The 22,876-nt window shown below is 45.5% G+C and overlaps 1 protein-coding gene across 2 annotated transcripts in view; it reads left to right on the top strand.

The window, feature by feature from the left end:
• NOL4 (nucleolar protein 4) overlaps positions 1–20,847 on the top strand; it is a 604,446-nt gene extending 583,599 nt beyond the window's left edge. For both annotated transcript variants that reach the window (XM_078774531.1, XM_068110142.2), the window contains exons 10-11: positions 17,799–18,027; positions 19,116–20,847. In XM_078774531.1, coding sequence (XP_078630657.1) covers positions 17,799–18,027; positions 19,116–19,315 — 429 coding nt within the window. In that variant the 3' untranslated portion in view covers positions 19,316–20,847. The remainder of the gene's footprint in view (positions 1–17,798; positions 18,028–19,115) is intronic.
• The last annotated feature ends 2,029 nt before the right edge of the window (positions 20,848–22,876 follow it).

Raw genomic sequence — 22,876 nt, 5'->3', positions numbered from 1 at the left:
AACAACAACGGCGGTGGCGCGGGGAGTGCGCGTCCTCACTCCGGCTTGGTTGGTAGGGGGTATTGGGAGGGCACCATGCCTTTCCAACGAGCCGCCATCGAGCATGTGCTCGACGGGGTTACCAAGTAGGGGCTCGCTGTCAGCTCCTCGTCAAGGGCGGAGCCCGGTAACCCCCGCACCCAATAGAAGCGGTGGACCGATCCCATCTGGGGCGGAGCCAACGAGCCGAGGGCGTGTCACTCCCCGCTGAGCATGCGCAGGAAGAGGGAGGTGACGTCAGATGCGCGCTGAGCTTGGAGAGAGAGAGACGCCACCTCCGAGCGCTGTGAGACCTCCCTGGATCTATTGGACCGTGCTTTATCCTGTCCCTGAGCCAAGGTGCACCTTGTGCTATCGACTGCCTGTCCTTCCCTGCCATCAATCCCTGTGTAAGTCCGTCTTGTTCCGTTTGTCTGTGGTCTGTCTGGGATGGATAAGATTGTGTCTAAGTGCCTATCTCTTCTGTGTCTTTACCTCATTACCTTGTAATCTACCCCTTTTCTCCACCACTAATTATATCCTCCTCCGGAGGTCTTGAGAACTGTACCCCTTGCGTCGTTTCATTTTATCCCAGTCGTTGTGTCCTTTCCATCATTGATTTAGCGTAGCGCGATTTGGCCAACGTTCGAGTGGAATCGGGTGAGTTGGGGGTAATCGGGTAAACTGTGCGAACACGGCGGCCATTCCGCTCGGTCAAGCAACATCTTAAGCCGTGTCCGTAACAATATATATATATATATATATATATATATATATATATATATATATATATATATATATATATTTGTGCAGCGTCTGTCCTGTCCTGTGTTGTGTTGTCTTGTGTTGTGTTGTCACTGAACTACTTTCTGAAACTTTTGTGAAATCGTACCAAACTTCTGGTATGCACATATATCTCCCATCGGTATGTCCTAAGGGTATTTTTTTTTTTAAATTGCAATTATTATTATTATTATTTTTTGGAATTCTTTTGGGGAAAATTTTTTTTTTCAACTTCAATTGTTTATAAAATGTGATATCACGTATATTACAAATACATTTGTGCAAAATAATTGTTTGAATTATGATTGGTTTAAACCATGACAAAACGGCAACTCGGGTACAGTCATTTATCTATATATCGACACATCTGGGCAGTGTCTGTGTTGTCACTTAACGACTCCCTCAAACTTTTGTTTCCATGGTTGTGGTGTTTTTAATAACGTTGTGGTGGTTTTAAATGACGTGGTGGTGAGGTGTTTTTAAATCACATGGTGGTGAGGTGTTTTGAATTACGTGGTGGTGACGTGTTTTGAATTACGTGGTGGTGAGGTATTTATAATTACGTGGTGGTGAGGTGTTTTTAATTACGTGGTGATGAGGTGTTTTGAATTAGTTGGTGATGAGATGCTTTGAATTATTTGGTGGTGAGGTCCTTTTAATTTCGTGGTGGTGAGGTGTTTTTATTACGTGTTTTATGGCTGTGAGGTGTTTTTAATTTCGTGGTGGTGAGGTGTTTTTATTACATGTTTGTGAGGTGTTTTGAATTACTTGGTGGTGAGGTGTTTTTAATTACTTGGTGGTGAGGTGTTTTGAATTACGTGGTGGTGAGGTGTAATCGTCCCAAACTTCCAGTCTGCACCTACCCCTCCCCTATGTATGTGCTGAGGGGTTCTTTCTTGAAAAAAAAACATTCAACCTAAATCTTCAACCTAAATTCCTTATAAAAATGTAATATCACAAACACTACAAATAAATTTGTGCAAAATAATTGTTTGTATTATGATTGGTGTAAATCATGACAACACAGCAACTCAGGTACAGTCATTATCCTCAGCTAAAATAAGCCCGTTCCTCAGTAACGACGCGTGGTGAGGCGAGCAGAGCCAATCTTGTGTGTATATATATATATCTATCTATAATTCCACTAATCTCTGTGTGTATGCGACCGCTGTTTCTCGACAACTACCGGTCCGATATACTTGAAACTTGCCAGGTATATTGCTGGGGACCCGAGGATGTGCCTTTTCAAGGTTTCATATTAATCGGACAAGTAGTTACCGAGCTATGTCCAAAAAACGATTCGACCAATCAGAGAGCAGCGAGCTACCGAGCTATGGCGATTTAGCCGTTCGCCGTTCGCTTTGGCTTTGCGAATGGACCAAACCATTTCATGTAAATAGAGGGGGGGGGTTCTACCGTACTCGCAAGCCGTTCGCTTTGGCTTTGCGAATGGACCAAACCATTTCATGTAAATAGAGGGGGGGGGGATTGTCACCGTACTCGCAAGCCGTTCGCTTTGGCTTTGCGAATGGACCAAACCATTTCATGTAAATAGAGGGGGGGGATATAATTTTAGATATATATATAGTACGGGCATGCCCTAGTTCATTATAATGATCTTTTGACTTATGAAGGAAAAGATGAGTTTGCATTTTGACAAAGAGTGCGGTTGTCAAAGCAACCGAGTGATTTCCCTGAGGCAACAATTGGTTTTCTGAGTTTTAAAATCTTGACAAAACTAAGCATGGTTTCTCAAATATGACAAATTGGGAAATAAATACCTATAAATTAAATAAGGACTTTCTTATTTAATCGCATGCCTGTTTGAAGTTTTAACATGACTTATTAAGTTCTCATGTTACTATTGTGTCAATTTGCAATATAATATGATAACCCTTACATCAACTGGCAGAATACTCGGGTCCTGTGGAAACAATAATGTTAAAAAATAAATGAATTGCGGATAAAACCACAGAATGGTAAATCATTTGGTATAATTTTAATAATAAAGGCACTGTAATTATTTATTTATGACTAAAGGTGATGTAGTTAAAGATATGGTGCTTTGAAATATAGTATTAGTCGCAGATTGAGTCTTCCCAAATGATAAATAATTCTGTACAATGTCGAATAATGATTCAGGAAATCTCGTTACGTTATGTCTTTAAAAATATAAGCAAGTTGTAGAAAGATGAGGTGAACTAGGTAAATAATACTGCTGACAGCTGGCGCCACGTGTCTAATTCAAAGAAACTTGTTTACCATTTCCATTGTGTTTGGTAAAAAGTCATTTCCATCGAGACAATGTTCTTCATTTGCATTAATTGTTTTCCTTTGGCTAAACAAACCTGGTGAAATTGCAGCTGTTCTCTAGGTCAAATTAACTCAGCATGGATTACATACCTTCCTCATTAAGGATATTTTAATATGCATTCCTAAATCTCTCCCCACTCAGCGGGATATCCCTCCCACCTCAATATTTCATTCGACCAATCACATTGTATCCCTCGATCTTTGCTCCCTCCCACATATTTCATTCGACCAATCCCCACTGCCCTATCCCTCCCACCTACACTTTGCTCAACCAATCCTACTACTCTCCTCCCCTGTTCTTCATGCGACCAATCCCATCTTCGCTCCTCCTTTCACTTGCTCCTCCCAATTATTTATTTGTTTCCAGCCAGTATAAAGGAGATGTGGACAACTTCAAATGCCAGGATTCCACTTGGTCTGTAAATATTGTATGTCGATATTGTATACTACTGTGTATTTGTGTATACTTATGATCTTTCCTTTGATGTACATCTCTTCGGACTTTGATTTAGGATTTTGTTGTGTATCTGGCAGTGTGCTCTTCCTGATTTGCAGTGTGTTCTTCTTGGTTTGATAAGGGTTTATTGTTTCTTGCTGTGTAGCTTCTTGTAAACAAAAAGTGATATCCTCCTCGGGAATTAAAATTTGTGATCCTTCTTCTGAAAAAAGGTTTTGGACATTGAATTCTTGATTCATCAATTATATACTGTCCAAAATTCCACAACAAAGGTTATAACTTATAAGCTAGGTGGCGAGGCCGGTCGAGGGCGCCTCCGCCAGGCTGGGCCCATTTTGCAATTAAAAGCTGAGCTGAATTAGAGTAGTCAATCTTGTACAGCCACGAGTAAAAGGTAAATTATAGTAGTAAGACCTATGTACCGAAGATTAAATTCATTCAAAAAGAACCCGGGCAATGCCGGGTGCATTCAGCTAGTATATATATATATATATATATATATATATATATATCCACGAATTAGAAGGGGTGTCCACATACTTTTGGCCATGTAGTGTATATATATTTTGCCATATTTAGATCAATTATGAATTATGTCAAAACAATTTTCCAAATGAGCTTTTTTATTCATAACTGAAGAGATCAAACGAAACACTGTTGTAGTTTAAGGAGGTTACATTTCAGGAATACCTGCAAAAAACATGTAGAAATCAAATTTCACTGGTTGCAAAAGTATTCAACCCCTGAGGACAGTACTTGGTGGAACCACCTTTTGCAGCAATGGCTGCTGGGACTCAATTTGGGGTCAGTCTCTTCCAGCTTTTCACAGAAAGATGGTGAAATCTTTGCCAATTCTTCACATGAAAATTGCTCTATAGTGTAGCAGCATAGCAAACCTGTTGTGCATTTTGTGATACAAGCACCAAATTTGGCACAAATGTACATTAATATGTTGCGAACATTTTCAGATATTGGGCCACTTGAAATTCCGTAATTTTTTTTTTCAAATTTTTTCAAATTTCGTAATTTCAAATTTTTCGGGTGACACCGTCACAATTTCGGTCTTCGAGGCCGGCCGATATAGTGGGGCGGCTTAGCCCAAATATTCAAAAGAATTGTGCATTTTGTGATACAAGCACCAAATTTGGCACAAATGTACATTAATATGTTGCGAACATTGTGTGGTCAGCAATGAAGACGAGAGTCTGAATTACATGTATGCAAAAGACCTTGTGAACCAGTGAAGCAAATACACGGGTAAGCATGAATTAAATCTAGGGCATGATATAATTTCCATGATGTTTACCTCTACACTCAATGGTGGAAGGAGGTAATGTTTTGATCCCAGCTTGTCTGTATGTCTGTTTGTCTGTTAGTCCACAAAATTCCAGACAAAGCTTGTAGTAGTGGTAGTTGTAGTGGTAGTGGTGATAACAGAAATTGTTATATAGAACTGAACTTATATTATTATTATATGCAGAAAATAACTTCATTTCTATATGCCCTGCAGTGGACAGGTTAATTGGTTTATGCACTGAAGGGGTCACCCTGGTGTGCACTGCTGTGTTCTGCCTCACTGAGTTGTTCAGGTATGATGTACTCAGCACAAGCTTCCGGTCGGCCCGGAGGTGGGGGTGCGGGGCCTGTCACGGAACGTCAAAACAAACGACCTGCCGGGGCCGCCCAAAAGTCGGGCGTGAGGGGCGCGTCCACTAATGGAACGCCTCTCGCTTCCCAGATCGAGGGCCACGTGGTCAGGAGAACCTCGTCCCTTCCGGTCACACTTTGCCTATCGGCCGGCCTCGAAGACCGAAATTGTGACGGTGTCACCCGAAAAATTTGAAATTACGAAATTTGAAAAAATTTGAAAAAAAAAATTACGGAATTTCAAGTGGCCCAATATCTGAAAATGTTCGCAACATATTAATGTACATTTGTACCAAATTTGGTGCTTGTATCACAAAATGCACAATTCTTTTGAATATTTGGGCTAAGCCGCCCCACTACTAGTTCTGCCAAGTTTGATGGTCATTTAAACATCTTTCCAATGTCTGACAATGTCGGGCTATGCTGGAGGTGAGGTAGGAAGAAGGAAAATATATAATGTGTTCTATTTATCACGAGCAGTCTTTGCTTTAAAACAAGAGATCGTGATCAAAGCAACCACGAAAGGACATTGATGCAGCTCAAGTAATCTGCACATCATGGCACTTTGGACAGAGCACAAGTTAGTAAATACTTCACGGACAAACAAATGTCATGATTCTGTCATTGGGATTCTCTGGCGGAATTCAATGTGCACTTGCTCCATTTAATATCCATACCGGCAGGTATTTTGGATCACAGTCTCTGAGCGCTAAACACCTGTGGATACCAAATGGCCATTCATTGTCAAGTGCCGTAACCCATGAAGTAGGTGACTCCGTGATACAAATCTGTATTCCCGAATGTTCCCTGCGCACAATATTGACCACATGAAACTGAAGTCTGCAGTACATGTTTCACTGTGTAGATAACAGACGATACTTGTCAATATTGGCGTTGGCCAAGGAAGCTGCTTTGCTCGATGATGTTTGTTTAGAGTTTGGGTTTAAATCATCATTTTACGTTATCCAGGGTGTGCGAATGATTTGTTTTGTTGGTGGTATTGGCTCATCCAATGGTTGAAGGTTTTATTAGCAAAGCGAGGAATTGGAAAGATCTATTGAAGGCTTTTTATTTTAAACGATTCATATTAGCATCCGTTGAATCATATCACACGCAAATCATCAAAATCTAAACAGTACATGGCGCCCAGTTTGAAAAAAGATTGAATTCTGCAAAACGGAAGCGGTCGCTGCACGTCTTTCTCAGTCGCACGTTGTGTGAAGTTGTGAACTACACGATGTGTGAAGAGTGCGCGCCGAATCTGTAACACGGAAGCGGCCGCTACACCTGTTTCTCAGTCGCTTTGCACACGCTGCCATGTTACTTCAGAGCCGTACGTTTATATAGGAAGTGTTCGCCAGGAGTCGATCTACTCTCTCCTGGTACGTAGAATAAACAGTATTTGTAGAATTTCAACAAAAGCCACATCACTGTTCATATCGGGAAATATTATTCCATCGTGTGGAAAAACTGGAAAATTGGAAAACTTGGAAAAATTGGAAAAACAGTATAGTAAAGCGCAGTATTACGCGCGCTGCTTGTGAGCAAGGAGGAAGCAGACAACGCGGTAATTTGTAAGAGTCTTTATTCAAGAGCTCACTGTAATACTTAGATGCTCAGGGCTGCGCGCCCCGTGTATATCGTGAGGCCACGCCTCTCTCCCGGGCGTGGCCCACCCCCACTTGGTGTGCGGGGTGATGTCACCACGTCAGTGCTTTCGTGTCCGCCACACGCGCCCCCCCCAGAATCCCCGCGCACCTGAAGGGTCAGTTTGCGGGGCAAACGGATGACCCGGCCGAAGCGCCCCCTGGCGACTGGCGGCGTCTGGGATGCAGGGATGCCATCTGGGATGCCTCCGGCTGCCCCTGGGATGGGTGCAGGACCGGGGGGCGGCAGGGCTGGGCGGTGCCGGGCGTCCGCCCGCAGGGGGGTGGCCGCAACGCGGGGGTCGGGCCACCGGCGGTGGATGGTCCACGTCGAGGTGGGCCGGCTTGAGGCGGTCCACAGAAACGCGGTCAGGAGTACCGCCGATGTCCAGGGTGAAGTGCTTCACCCCGGTCTCCAGCACGCGGAAAGGCCCATCGTACGGGGGCCGCAGTGGTGTCCGATGGGCATCGTGGCGGACGAAGACGTACTCCGCCATGCGAAGCTCCGGGGCGACGTGCGTCGGTGGGTGCCCGTGGCATGCCATCGGCACCGGGGCAAACCTCTGGGCGGTCTCCTGCAGAGCGGAGCGCTGCTGTGCCACGGACCATGGTGCCGTGGAGTCGGGGAGGAACTCGCCCGGCACCCGCAGCGGTTGCCCGAAGACACACTCCGCCGCGGATGCGCGCAGGTCCTCCTTGGGCGCCGTCCGGAGGCCCAGCAGGACCGAGGGGAGCCTGTCGACCCAGCCGCCGTCGCGGAGGGTGGCCCGGAGCGCGGCCTTCAATGAGCGGTGAAATCGCTCACACAGGCCGTTAGCCTGGGGGTGGTAGGCCGTGGTTCGGTGCAGCCGGACCCCGAGCCCCTGCGCGACCGCCCCCCAGAGCTCCGAGGTGAACTGGGGGCCGCGGTCGGACGAGATGTCTGAGGGGGCACCGAACCGGGCGACCCAGGTGGCGATGAAAGCCTGCGCGACGTCCGCGGCCGTCGTCGACGCCAAGGGCACGGCCTCCGGCCACCGGGTGGTGCGGTCCACCATGGTGAGGACGTGGGTGAAACCCCGCGAGGGGGGCAGAGGTCCCACCAGGTCCACGTGGACGTGGTCAAACCCGCGTTCCGGCACCGTAAACGGGGCCAACCGGGCCTGGGTGTGCCTGTGCACCTTGGCGCGCTGGCACGCGAGGCACGTCCTGGCCCAGCCGCGGACGGCCTTCCGGAGGCCATGCCAGACGAATTTGTTGGCGATCAACCTTTGGGAGGCCCTCGCGCCCGGGTGGGACAGGCCGTAGATGGCGTCAAACACCTGGCGCTGCCAGCCCGCGGGCACGATGGGGCGAGGCCGCCCGAGGGAGACGTCGCACAAGAGGGCCGCGCCCGCACCGTCGAATGGCACCTCAGTGACGGGGAGGCCCGTGACGGCGGTCCGCAAGGCCTGGACGTTGGGGTCAGCGGCCTGGTCCGCTGCCATCCGGGCATAGTCGATGCCGAGGTGGACTGCGTGGGCGACGGCCCGGGAAAGGCAATCCGCCACCGGGTTGTCCTTCCCCGCGACGTGCTGGATGTCCGTCGTGTGCTCGGCCACGGCTCGGTGACCTTGCCCATCGCGAAGACCAGTGGCTTGTGGTCGACGAAGGCCGTGAACGCACGGCCCTCGAGCAGATGGCGGAAGTGCCTGACCGCCAAGTGAAGCCCGAGCAACTCGCGGTTGAAGGTACTGTAACGGCGTTCGGGCGGGCGAAGCTGCCGGATAAAGAACGCCAGCGGTTACCAAGCTCCACACACCCATTGCTCGTGCACCGCGCCCACCGCATAGTCCGAGGCGTCGGTGGTGAGGGCGATCAGCGCATCCGGCGCCGGGTGCGCGAGCATGGTGGCGTTAGCCAAGGCGAGCTTCGCGCCCGTGAACGCCGCGTCCATCTGCTCGGTCCAGGTGACGTCGCCTTTGCCCGGCTTACCTCGGAGAGCTTCGTGCAGGGGGCGCAGGAGCTGGGCGATACGGGGCAGGAACCGATGGTAAAAGTTCACCATGCCCAGGAACTCCCGCAGCCCCCTGATCGTGCGGGGGCGCGGAAACCCCTTCACCGCCTCCACCTTGGCCGGCAGGGGGACGGCTCCGTGCCTGGTGACGCGGTGCCCCAGAAAATCGAGTTCGGCGACGCCGAACCGGCACTTTGCGGGGTTCGCAATCAGGCCATGCTGGCCCAGGCGTTCGAAGAGCATGCGGAGGTGGTGTAGGTGCTCTTCGCGGGACGCGCTGGCGACGAGGATATCGTCCAGGTAGACGTATACAAAATCCAAGTCGCGCAGGACGCTGTCCATCAGCCGCTGGAACGCCTGAGCCGCATTCTTCAGACCGAAGGGCATCCGCAGGAATTCGAAGAGTCCGAACGGCGTGATGACCGCCGTCTTCGGGACGACCTCCGGCCTGACGGGGACCTGATGGTAACCGCGTATGAGGTCCACCTTCGAGAAGAAGGACATGCCCGCCAAACGGGCGGAAAAGTCCTGAATGTGGGGGACGGGGTAGTGGTCGGGGGTGGTGGCGTCATTGAGACGGCGATAGTCCCCGCACGGTCGCCATCCCCCGCCGGGCTTCGGCACGATGTGCAGCGGCGATGCCCAAGCACTCTCCGAGCGCCGAACGATGCTGAGTCGCTCCAGGGTAGCGAACTCCGCTTTTGCTACCGCCAGCTTCGTCGGCTCGAGGCAGCGTGCCCGGGCGTAGACCGGTGGCCCGACGGTGGGGATGTGATGGGCCACCCCATGCTTTACGGCCCCCGCCGAGAAGGTGGGCCGCGTGAGGGGCAGGAAGCCGGCGAGGAGGCGGGTGAATTCGTCCGCTGCCGGAAGCGTACAGATCAACGTGGCTGGAACCGAACCGTTCAGCAAGCCGCTTGGCAAGCCGCTCAGTGAGCCGCTCGACGAGCTGGGCAGCGCACAAGCGAGCGAGCTGAACGTCTCGGCCTGGACAAGACGTCTGTGCTTTACGTCGACCAGGAGCCCATTTGCGCACAGGAAGTCCGCGCCAAGCAATGCCATGGGCACGTCGGCGGTGACGAACGACCATCGGAAAACCTGCCCTCCGAACCGCAGAGAGAGGCAGCGTTTTCCGTACGTACGGATGGGCGTCCCGTTTGCGGCAAGCAGCGCGGGGCCCCCGCCCGCGGCGTGCTTGTCCGACGTACCGGCAGGAAGGACACTCACCTGCGCTCCTGTGTCGCACAGGTAACGGCGCCCGGATAAGGTGTCCGTGATGAACAGCAGAACGGCCGGCGCTCATTGCCACTATCGAGCGCCGGCCCGGGCGTTTCCCGACCTGTCGAAGGAGCATGGCGGATGACACTGTCGAGCCTCGTGGCCGAACCTGGCATGGAACCGGCACCAGGTGGTGGAGCTGGAGGAGCGCGGCTGGCTCCGCCAGGCCGGTGGAGCCGGCGGTTTTCCCCGCGGTGGCGGTTTTCGCCGCGGCGGTGGGCGGGGCGTGGCGGCGGCCACGAGGTGCGTATCAGCATGCTGTGTAGTGTGTATGCTGTGGAAGCTGATGCTGTGGATCAGCATCGGCCTCGGGATCCACGAGGTGGGCCGCACCGACTCTCACCCGCGTGTCCGAAGCCGCGAAGTACCTGTCCGCCACGGCGGCCAATGCTCGGGGTTCCGTTAGCACGGTCCCGGCCAACGCGAGGCGTACCTGTGCTGGAAGTTGGCGACGGAAAAGCGCCCGGAATAGAGAACCAGGGGCTTCGTCGCCCAACAGTGACAGCATATGGTCCATTCGGACCGACGGGCGCGTGTCGCCGAGCTCGGGGAGATCCAGGAGGCGGTCGGCCCGTGCGTCCTCCGTGAAGCCGAACGTGGCTAGGAGCAGCCCCTTGAGTGCCTCGTACTTGTGGCCGTCCGGTGGGTGGCGAAGGATGGACACACCTCGAGCGGCCGTGCCGGGCCCGAGGGAGGCGACGACGTGGCAGTAGCGCGTGTCGACGTCGGTGAGGCGCCGAAGCTGAAACTGGGCTTCGGCTTGGATGAACCAAACTTCGGCCTGGGCCTCCCAAAATTCGGGAAGTTTAACCGACATCGCGTTGTTGGCCATGGCAATGGCGTCGTGTTTGGAAGGATCGCTACGGCAGATCCAACGTCGAGGGTCACCAGTAAAGCGCGGTATTACGCGCGCTGCTTGTGAGCAAGGAGGAAGCGGACAACGCGGTAATTTGTAAGAGTCTTTATTCAAGAGCTCACTGTAATACTCAGCTGCTCAGGGCTGTGCGCCCCGTGTATATCGTGAGGCCACGCCTCTCTCCCGGGCGTGGCCCACCCCCACTTGGTGTGCGGGGTGATGTCACCACGTCAGTGCTTTCGTATCCGCCACACTAGCCTATTTTACTCCCAGGGGTCCCAGGAATACCCACCCAAAATATCGTTGCGATCGGTTGAGCCGTTTTTGCGGACCTTCGAACAGACGGATGGACATTTGTTGAATTAATAGTAAGATTATTTTTACTTCCGCCAACCAAGGTGGATGGAGGTTATGTTTTCACCCCTGTCTGTTTGTCTATTTGTCTGTTTTCCTGTGAACAAAATATCTCAAAAAGTTGTGGACAGATTTGGACGAAATTTTGGCAGAGAGATAGCGTATGTGACGAGGACGAAACGATTCGATTTTGGTGAAGATCCGGATTCGGATCCGGCCAGTATAATTTTTTAAGTGATTCTTCACCATTGGGAGATCGGGCCAAAAACTATACAAAGCAGGTTATCTCAAAAAGACGGATTTGGACGAAACTTGGTGGACAGGTTGTTAGGGTTAGGACTAATCAATTGTGTGTGTGACAAGGACTAATCAATTTGATTTTGGTGAAGATCTGATTATCCATTCGGATACGATAATTATTTAACTATTCAGTGATTCTTCACCATTGGGAGATAGGGCTAAAACCGATAAATAGCAGGATATCTCAAACAGTTATGGACGGATTTGGACGAAACTTCGTGCAGATGTTGGGTGTGTGACAAGGACGATTCGTTTCGATTTTGGTGAAGATCTGAATCTGGATTCGGATACGAGAATAATTGACTTTTTAAAGTGAATCTTCACCATTGAGTGATGGGGATAAAAACGATACATGGCACGATATCTCAAAAAGTTGTGGATGGATTTGGACGAAACTCGGTGGAAAGGTTAGGTGTGTGACAAGGACGAATCGATTCGATTTTGGTGAAGATTTGAATATGGATTCGGATAGGATAATTATTAAATTTTAAGTGATTCTTCACCATTGAGAGATTGGGCGAAAAGCAATATATAGCAGGATATTTTTAAAAGTTATGGACGAGTTTTGACTAAATTTGGTGGAAGAGTTGGTTAGGTGACAAGAACAAGCCAATTCGATTTTGGTTCAGGTCCGAATCCAGATCCGGCCTTTCAGTGGGATACAAATCATAAACTGTTCAGCCTGGTGGAGGTATGCTCTCTACCGAGTGCCGTTCTAATTTCTTATGAATTAACTCAACAATGAAATGTTCAAATTGCACCATTCCCCGATGGCGACTGCCCTTGCTTGTGAGGCTGAATAATTATTCGCAGGACACCTGAGCAAATTTACCTTGTCCTCATCTAACTGTGGTTTTCAGCAGGGGCGTAGACCAAGACAACCATCATATTTATGTTTCCGGGCAGGCCTCTAATATCCCAGGGCTGACAACTTTCAATTACTTGTCCGCTTCTACCATTCTCGCCTTTTTTCTCTTCCCGAGAACCATTGCTGCACCCTACTGTCTAATGTTATGTTACATGTCATCATGGCTTAGCGAGGGGTCTTCTGGAAATCAGCAAGGCCTAAGTTGAAACATTTCAGCACCTGGTGAACGTTTTGTCAGTGTCCGCGAAACATCTGTGGGAGATGAGAAATCGTCCACCATTTTGCACCTGGTTCCGGACGTCCGTTAGACAATTACATTTTGCTCTTGTTTCACAAGTCCGTTACTGATATATATTTATAGACTACATTTGTACAAGTAAACCTAGATCTTTTCTACCCCTGTTAATTCACCCCAGATCCACTTTATTGAAATACCAACTTCTTTCCTGGAAGTCCTAGCAGTGTCCATGTGTTTTTTTTTTTACCTCTCCCCCTCCCAGCCCCCCCCCTTCCCATGCCTCCTCCCCCCAAGCCCTATCCCTCCCACAGATCTCCTGATGTCCCTGCTTTCCAACTTGTCTCCCGCTCCTTTTATCATCATATGTTTTATGTTTTATGTGTCAGTTTGTCATTTTTGTGATCAATGTTAGCTCTTACATGAGCCTCGACCTTGTATACAAAAAAAAAGTCATTTTATAATACCTCGTTCTTTCTCTTAATTATCTCGGAAGATGTACTGTCGTTAAAAAAGAAAAGTTTGTAAAATGTGATCAGAAAGAAAATCATTGACAGAAATTAAAAGGTAAACGCTCTCATTATTATTGAGACTGCTCCACACACACTTATTGCTTGGTTATTTGTTTCGATTTGTTCTCAACTCCAAAGCATGTGTGATCCTGGTGAAAGCCGACGAACAAGCAGGTGAGAAAACTATTGTCATTTAAGAAATAGCTTATCTCGCAAGGGAATATATGCTTCCAGCTCCACCGCAAACCTTTCGGCTGCAGAAGCGCCGAGGGACCAAGGCGCCATATCAAGCAGCATGACTAATCCATCATCCAGGGAATGGGCTTTCGCTCTGACCTTTCTGGATCAACTTGGAAATGTCACCGGAGGCATATAACGGCGATCTCGGGGCGATGGTGGTGGCATGAAAGTGGGATTGGAGGTAGTGATGGTTAGCAAGCAGAAACAGTTCACTGGGTTAACGTCATTGTGATCTTCACTGTGATAACGAGCACTTTTAAAACCATTCTCTTAAACTACAGAGAAAAGTCTTAACTTTCTCTTCTTCATCCTCATGCATATTCTGTTAGTGCCGCTAGCCTTTTACAAGGGATTATAACAATCAAAGTTGAGATCTGGGTTTTCATAATTTCACCCATGTTTGTTGCTTGCGAAAATCGAAGATTTTTCAAGTGTATTGGTTGGTCTTGTGCGTTATTCTGTGTCTTTGTCTGTATGTTTGTTTGTCTGACTGGATGTCCTCACCTTCAAGTCACAATTTTCAATCGATCTTCGCGAAACTTCACCAAATGGTGGAGTTGGTCATAAGCGTGAAGCCTATTGTTTTGGGGGTCAAAAGGTCAATCGGTAAACATAGGCCAGATTTCTAAAATCCCCATTTTTCATCCGATTGAATTTGAATTTGAATACGATTTCCATATCAGCTAACTAAATTCCACCACCACCTATTTTTGAGATCAGCATAGGCCAAAAGGTCAGCATAGGCCAAAGGTCAACAATTTCAAATTTCTAAAATCCTCAATTTTCATCTGATTGACTTAAAAACTGAATAGGATTTGCATATAATCTTACTGAAACCAACCACCAACTATTTTTGAGGTGAACATTGGCCAAAAGGTCAACATAGGCCAAATTTCTAAAATTGTCAATTTTCATCCAATTAACTTAAACTTTGAAGACGATGTGCATATCAGGTCACTGAATTCAACCACTAATTATTTTTGAGGTCAAAAGGATTCTCTATTGAGTGCCATTCTACCATGTTCTGTTTTGCCAAGTGTCGCTCTATGAGTGATTTTTCATTTTTGTTTGTCTATGTCAGTCGCCCACAGGTCACAATTTTCAACCGATCTTCACGAAACTTCACCAAGTGGTAGAGTTGGTCGTAATCGAGAAGCCTATTGTTTTTGGGGTCAAAAGGTCAATCGGTAAACATAGGCCAGATTTATAAAATCCTCAATTTTCATCCGATTGAATTTGAATTTGAATACGATTTTCATATCAGCTGACTGAATTCCACCACCAACTATTTTTAAAATCAGCATAGGCCAAAAGGTCAACATAGGCCAAAGGTCAACAATTTCAAATTTCTGAAAAGGTCAACAATTTCAAATTTCTGAAATCCTCAATTTTTATCTTATTGACTTGAAAACTGAATAGGATTTGCATATAAGCTTACTGAAACCAACCACCAACTATTTTTGAGGTCAACATTGGCCAAAAGGTCAACATATGCCAAATTTCTAAAATCTTCAATTTTCATCCAGTTAGCTTAAACTTTTAAGACGATTTGCATATCAGGTCACTGAATTCAACCACAAAGTATTTTTAGGTCAACATTGGCCAAAATGTCAACATAGGCCAAAAGGTCAACATAGGCCAAATTTCTAAAATCTTCCATTTTTATGCGATTAACTTGAAATTTCAAGAGGACCTGTATATCTGGTCACTGAATTCAACCAAGTATTTTGAGGCCAACATAGGTCAAAAGGTCAACATAAGCCAGATTTCTAAAATCCTCAATTTTCATCCGATTGACTTGAAATTTTAAGAGGATTTGCATTTCAGGACACTGAACTCAACCACCAACTATTGTTGAGGTCAACATAGGCCAAAAGGTCAACATAGGCCGAATTTCTAAAATCTTCAATTTTCATCCAGTTAGCTTAAACTTTTAAGACGATTTGCATATCAGGTCACTGAATTCAACCACAAAGTATTTTTAGGTCAACATTGGCCAAAATGTCAACATAGGCCAAAAGGTCAACATAGGCCAAATTTCTAAAATCTTCCATTTTTATGCGATTAACTTGAAATTTCAAGAGGACCTGTATATCTGGTCACTGAATTCAACCAAGTATTTTGAGGCCAACATAGGTCAAAAGGTCAACATAAGCCAGATTTCTAAAATCCTCAATTTTCATCCGATTGACTTGAAATTTTAAGAGGATTTGCATTTCAGGACACTGAACTCAACCACCAACTATTTTTGAGATCAACATAGGCCAAAAGATCAACATTGGCCGAATTTCTAAAATCCTCTGTTTTCATCCGATAACTTGGGATTTGAAGAGGATTTGCATATCTGGACACTGAATTCAACCACCAAGTATTTTGAGGTTAACATAGGCCAAGTTTCTAAAATCATCAATTTTCATCCAATTAACTTGAAATTTGAAGAGGATTTGCATATCAGCGGACTGAATTCAACCACCAACTATTTTTGATGTCAACATAGGCCAGATTTCTAAAATCCTCAATTTTCAGCAGATTGACTTGAAATTTTAAGAGGATTTGCATATCTGGACACTGAATTCAACCACCAAGTATTTTGAGGTCAACATAGGCCAAGTATCTAAAATCATCAATTTTCATCTGATTTACTTGAAACTTTAAGAGGATTTGTATACCAGGTCACTGAATTCAACCACCAATTATTTTTGAGGTCATCATAGGCCAACAATTTATTTTAGGGATTTTGCAAGTATCGTATGCACGACATATTTCTTGTTTGTCTGTCTGTTTTTGAACAAGATATCTCAAAAAATTGTATGATGGATTCGGACGAAATTTGGTGGAGTGTTTGGGTATGTGACAAGGAGGAAATTATAAGATTTTCGTGAAGATCTGGATCTGGATAGTATGGCTTTCCAAGTGATTCTTCACCATTGAGAGATAGGGCCAAATATATATATATATAGCACGGTATCTTAGAAGGTTTTGTATGGATTCAGACGAAACTTGGTAGACATATTGGGTATGTGAGAAGGATTAATTGATTCAATATTGGTGAAGAATTGAATCCGGATCAGGATCAGAGAACTTTTTTAAATGATTCTTCATCATTGAGAGATAGGGCAAAAAAAACTATACATAGCTTGATATTGCAAAAGGTTGTGGACGACTTGTAACAAAACTTGGCAGATGAGTTGGTTAGGTGATGAGAACAGGCCGATTATATTTTGGTTGAGGTCGGAATCCAGATCCGGCCTATCCTTGAGATACAAAACGTAAACTGTTCAGCCTAGCGGAGGTATGCTCTCCACCGAGTAATGTTTTAGCACCTATCATATTCTAGCAAATGTTATACATACCTTAAGTGAAATCTTAGACATTAAGGTACTTGCTGTGTTGTTGTTGTTTGTTTACAGAGTGAGGCAAATGGAGGAGCTAGATTAAGAGTGTTGCTTGTTTCACTGTTGTCATGAAATGTCTTTACCTGTTTGGTGTTTGAAACATTGCATTGTGGGCCTCTCCCCCATTGACAGAGTCAGACAATGTAAAATGATTCATTAAAATTAAGATCATTCATTTTCATATTATGTTAGAATACATCAAGGAGAGCTCTGCTTGCTTATGAACTGATATTTGCCACATCCAAATGCACATTTGATTTGATGAAAACCAATTTTTTTTTCACTTCTAATGTTTGAAAGCAATTTTGTTTTCAAATGTGCCACCTGGTGGCCACCTTCCCATATGACATCATTTTTGGGAGTTGCATCTTCCAACTACAAATGCGATTAAAAACGGCAGGAATGTTGGAATCGAGGCAAAGACCTAAATGTAACACTTAATAATTTCTGATATTTTATTGCTATCATCATTATTATTCGTATTATTATTATTATTTGATCCTCTGGTGAAGGACTAAGATCGGAACATATCAGTTGCACCTCATTTCCCAAGGAGATAATCATGTTCTTAGCATTTTTTTAGCTGGTAAGATACATTGAACATTTTTTTTGGCTTTCTTGACTACTTTTGTCGAGCAGTCGATTGTACTGGAATCAACTGTAAAGGTGTATGGGGCAATACAGGAATTACATTCTCTCTGGTTGTTTCTGGTGCCAGATCACATGTGCAGCCTTTTGACAGTAATGAACAGATTGCTTGTACTGCTCTCTAGTGTAACTCTACCATTAGATATAAAGTGCAGTTAGATTAGCGAAAATGGTCCTCTTTCACCCTATGTGTAAGGTGTTCAGATGCTTTTAATCTCTGTGCTGTTCCTTCTTTTCCCCACTTTTTCAAACCATTTTTTAATGGCATTCCAGGATGAGCCGCTGGCCTTGGATAGGCCATCCTCTCTGCAGACGGCCGATTTCACAGCAGGCTCCCAACCTACATTTGCATCTATTGCACCATTCTCGTCTGAGCTGCCGCATGTCAACGGAGGGTTTCGTTACTCGCAGCACAGCTATGGGCGGAGAGGTAGCAGTCTTCAGTCTCTGGAACCACCGCCACCACCGCCAGCACCAACGCAATACACCCCTGCCAACAATGGCAAGTTTCTCAAACACAGCAAGTGCATTCTCTTGCGTATATTCATTTACCCGTTTATATATAATGTTACATTTCCCAAATTTTGTCTTTTAACCATTAAGGAGTCATGAACAGGTAGTATAGACTTGTACAACTACAATTAGATCAGAGCAACATGAAATCTTGAAAGTGTGCACTGTAGAATATGTAGAAAAGAGAAGAATTAAACAGAAGAGAAGAAAATGGGGATTTGGAATGCAATATTTGACAATATTTTATTTGCTTTGATTAGCAAAGAATAATAATAAAAAAATAGTGGGCAGACAGGATGGCCGAGAAGTAGGCGCACTCGCCTGGAAGCTGTCTAGTCTGGGTGTGAATCCCGACCCAGCTATAAACTGTCATCAGGGTGTTTTACAGGCAGCGTGATTCATCAATGTGCGTGCTGTCCCTCGGATGGACATTGAATGGACATCCTGTCTGCCGGCATTAGTTGGTGGACATTAAAGATTATTTGGTATCCTTCGTGAAGAGGAGGTGAACATTCACAGGCACCATAAACAAATTCAAAATTTCTACCCGAACCAGCCGCTCCCTCAGCCAATGATGCTACCCCACAGCCTTGTGCTACATACTAATGAAGAAGAAGAAGATGAAATTAAATAATCAGCTCAACATGACAGCCTCCAATACGGAATGGAAGCTTTGCATTGGCGTCAATTTTGTGGCTGTGGGGGTTGTCTGTCCATGGGGTACGCTTTAATCCAGCACCCTGCATTGAACCCATTTTGTTTTCTTCCCACAAGGATTTATTGCCTTCCAGGATTTGAGGAAAATTCCCACCTTCCAAAATTTCCAATTGAGGAAAAATTCCAGGAATTTCCAGCTCTGAGCTTCCCACATTGCATGGATAAATATATATCCCCAAAAATCGGCCTATTTGCTCATTGTGTAATTGAGTACCTCCTTGTGTATATTCCCCACTTCCTTTATTATTTAATTTATGAGATGTGAGGCTCATGGATGAAAATATTTTTAATGCCATTCATTAAAAGTATTTTTTTTACACTATATCGCTGACAATTATTTTTCTAATCCTTATTCCACAGGCCCAACAGACCTGAGCATGAAGAAACTAACACCGGGAGGTGGAAGTCCATCCTCTGGGCCAGGAAAAGGGTCTATTGCACAATTGAGTCCCACAGAAGTTAGTGCAGTGCGTCAGCTCGTCGCTGGCTACCGTGAGTCTGCAGCTTTTCTTCTTCGCTCTGCCGACGAGCTTGAGGGTCTAATTCTGCAGCACAATTGAGCCCGAGGTCGAGAAAGAAGAACACACAAGAAGACGAAGAACGCAATCACAAACTATCTCGCTCATTCTGTTTTCAGCACCTGTTCGGAGGCCTCCTTTCTCGCAGGCCTCAAATGAAGCCTTTGTGAAGCCATGCCTTTCTTTCACATTCTTTACACCCTTGGTGCAGCATTTTCACTTCACATGATGAAAGTGTTGCACATCATGTATGTAAACATATACGTATAAGGTATCCTTCACCGGTCCTGCTTAATCAGGTATCGGTGTAACTACTCAGTTGTTATCATTGTGACTTCCAGTCGCTGAATGCAGCCACTCCTTACAGCAAGAGTAGTGATTACCATGGCAAAGCATTCAATGCAGGATTTTGCTTTTTACTCCAAACTACATTCTTGCGGACAAAGTTTTGATGAAGACCTGCATCTGCAAAAAGTCACGTCTCGAGAGCTGAAGACCCGATAAAGTTCTAAAGGCTCCTATGTTTGGCAATGGAGGTGTGGCGGAACGGAAGGGTGATGGAGGGGAACTCGCCTGTTAGAACCCCGGTGCAGAATTCTACACCCACTTCCCTCAAATCCTCTAGGAGAGGGATTGGAGGAAAGAGCGAAGGTGAGCAGAGAGTCCTTGATTTTGACCAATCACAATGCAAAAAGATCAGCTCGTCGCTTTGAAAGATTGAGCAAGAATGCTCCTGCAGCGCTGGAGACATATGGTTGCCGCACCATTCTGTGCTTGTTGATGCAGTGGAGTGTTTGTTGTCTTGGTGATCAATGCAGTCTTCGGTGGACGTAAATGGCTTTGGTGGATGCAGAAGGGTAGTTTGACAATAAGTGAGAGTTACCGGCTGCGCCTGGCTTCATGGGTGAGAGACATGATTATAGTTTGGTGTTCGTTCGACTCTTGTTACACGCTGTCAATCACAGGGCGGCTTTAAGGGAACTTGTACCAAAAATCTTTCCTACAATTTGTCACCACTTTCATATAAGCGCATTTCTCAAAATTCATAACGCAAAGATTGCAACGTTAGTTGCTCGTGATTTAGAAAACGGTTTTTTTTTTTTAACGAAAAGGCTAAAATTGCCGATTCAAACGTTTCATGTTTTGCCATTCACGTCATGCTTGCTTAACCGTTCCGGTCATATCTCCCAAAAAACTCATCTGCAGTTTTGCATTCGATTTGTTTTACTTCCGGTTAGACGTGACGCGAACTAGAGCCGGAACCGGAACCGGAACCGGAAAGGAACAACTTTTCCGTGACGTATTTTACGCTGCACACTTTTGATAACGGAAACGTACGATTGGCATTACCCGGTGCACCAACGACTGATATAGAAAGAGCTTCTACAATCATTTTTGGACAAGACATTTTTCTATTTAACACGACGTCGTTTCATTTGATACAAAAGTCAAAAGGGTTTGTTTTCTGCTTCTTTTTTGCATTGGCGATGCATGAAGCTTTCAGGGATTATCCCCAAAAAACGTTCTCTGCTGTGATTTCATATAAACAGCAGATTTGTTCTGTAAGTTTATACAAAAAAAAAAAAAAAACAGGATCCAAAAATTCTTAAGAGTCTGTGTACAAAAAGGGAAGAGTTCACAAATTAAAGATTGCATCGCAAACAATATTCTAAACTTCTTTTGCAATCTCTTGTACACCGACTGTCGCAGGTACACAAGCCATCTCGCCATTTACCTCCACGGTACAGGTTTCGGTCAAACCACAACCTGTGTGCACTGCAGCACATCTATAGCTTCATCCACGTGCGCATTACCTCGTGAACGCAAAACTAATGTTCCAAATCCATTTTTTCCTTGTGCACTCGTATTTCGTTAAGAGTCGACAAAAACATTTGACCGAATTTGAAGAACATCTATTACCAGCCCTCTGGGGGACAGTCGAAAGTAAAGCGAATTTGCATAAACAACAATGAATAAATGAACAAACAAGTTTCTGAATGGCATTCAGAACACACACGCACAAATGTTCAATTTGGCTCGTGAGCTGCAAGTTCCGTTTCCTGTTGCCTACGAAACGTGTTCGCATCAGCTGCGACTGTTTTTGACACAATGAACTGTTGCTCGACTGCATAAACAGCACTTCGTGCCCCCAGAAGCGGGTGGATTCAAGGTTTGTTTGTGTACATTCTGACATGGTCGTGATGATGTAAAACCATGCTCTTAGTGCAATATGTTCCAGGTAAGCATCTGATATTGGATGGCATGGTTACCTACTCCTTTTTCATGCGAACTGTTATATTTACTGCATCAAAGCTACCATGGATTACTTTAATGCATTTGATACAAGCTTGTAAAGTTTTTATTACCTTGTTTTATGTCCAAGTGCAGTTATTTATTTATTTGGATGGGAGGGGGGAGGGGTTGGGGTGGTTACAGGAGGCATGTGAAATGTTTTTAACAGCAGTGTGAAATGGGTGGAATCACACCAGCTTAATGTCTTATTTATAGCTGAAGTACTGTTGAGCTTTAAGATTATGTCAAGGTTACATGTATTTTCAGTGTAACCCTTTTGGTGGTGGAAAATAAAACTGCATTCTGTACTTGGTTTCCAGCTCCAGTACTCTTTGGCGAGTCGCAATATTTTCCTTTAATACCTCTTCCATGAGCCTCGACTATGTGTACAAAAATTAAAACAATCGATTCAATGGTGAAAGAGCATTCATTAAAACCTGAGACCGCAGTTTCACCATTTTTACCTCCGCCACCAAAGGTGGATGGAGGTTATGTTTTCACCCCTGTCTGTTTGTCTCTCCGTTTGTTACTTGCAAAATCGAAGATTTTTCAACTATATTGGTCGGTTGCGTTTTGTGGTTCTGTCCTTCTGTCTGTCTGTCTGTCTGTTTGTTACCTTCGCAAAAGCGGAAGGTTATGTTTTGATCGCTGTGTATTTATTTGTATGTCTGTGTGTGTGTGTGTATGTTATTCGCATAACTCAAAAAGTATTCAACCGAATTGCATGAAATTTGGTGGGATGATTGGTTATTATACGGGACACATTTGATTAGATTTTGGGAGCAATCGGGTCAAAGGTCAAGGTCAAGGTCACGAAAAGGTCAAAATCGTATTTTTACCAAGTACAGAACAGTAGCTGCGGCGAAGGTATGCGCTCTACCGAGTGCCCGTTCTAGTTTGTCTTTGTTAGTCTGTTTGTCTGACGGTTTGTCACCGGCCTACAGGTCACAATTCTAAACCGATCGTCACGAAACTTCACCAAGTTGTATAGGTCGTCCCAATTGAGAAGCCTATTGTTTTGGGGGTCAAAGGTCATCTGGAGGTCTAATTTCTAAAATCACCATTTCAAATCCGATTGACTTGAAAATTGAATAGCATTTGTATATTGTCACTAAATTGGGAAATGAACTATTTTTGAGGTCAAAGGTCAACTCAAGGTCAAATTTTAAGCCGTCAATTTTCAACTGATTGACTTGGAAAATGAACAGCATTTGCATATCGAGTCAATAAATTGGGAAACATACTATTTTTGTGGTCAAAAGGTCAAAGGTCAACTCAAGGTCAAATTTTAAAAATCATCAATTTTCTTCG

This window comes from Myxine glutinosa, chromosome 3 (assembly GCF_964187855.1).
Source record: "Myxine glutinosa chromosome 3, kmMyxGlut1.1, whole genome shotgun sequence".
NCBI lineage: Eukaryota > Metazoa > Chordata > Myxini > Myxiniformes > Myxinidae > Myxine > Myxine glutinosa.
Note: the sequence above shows the minus strand (reverse complement) of the source record. Positions and strands in the feature narration are given on the sequence as shown.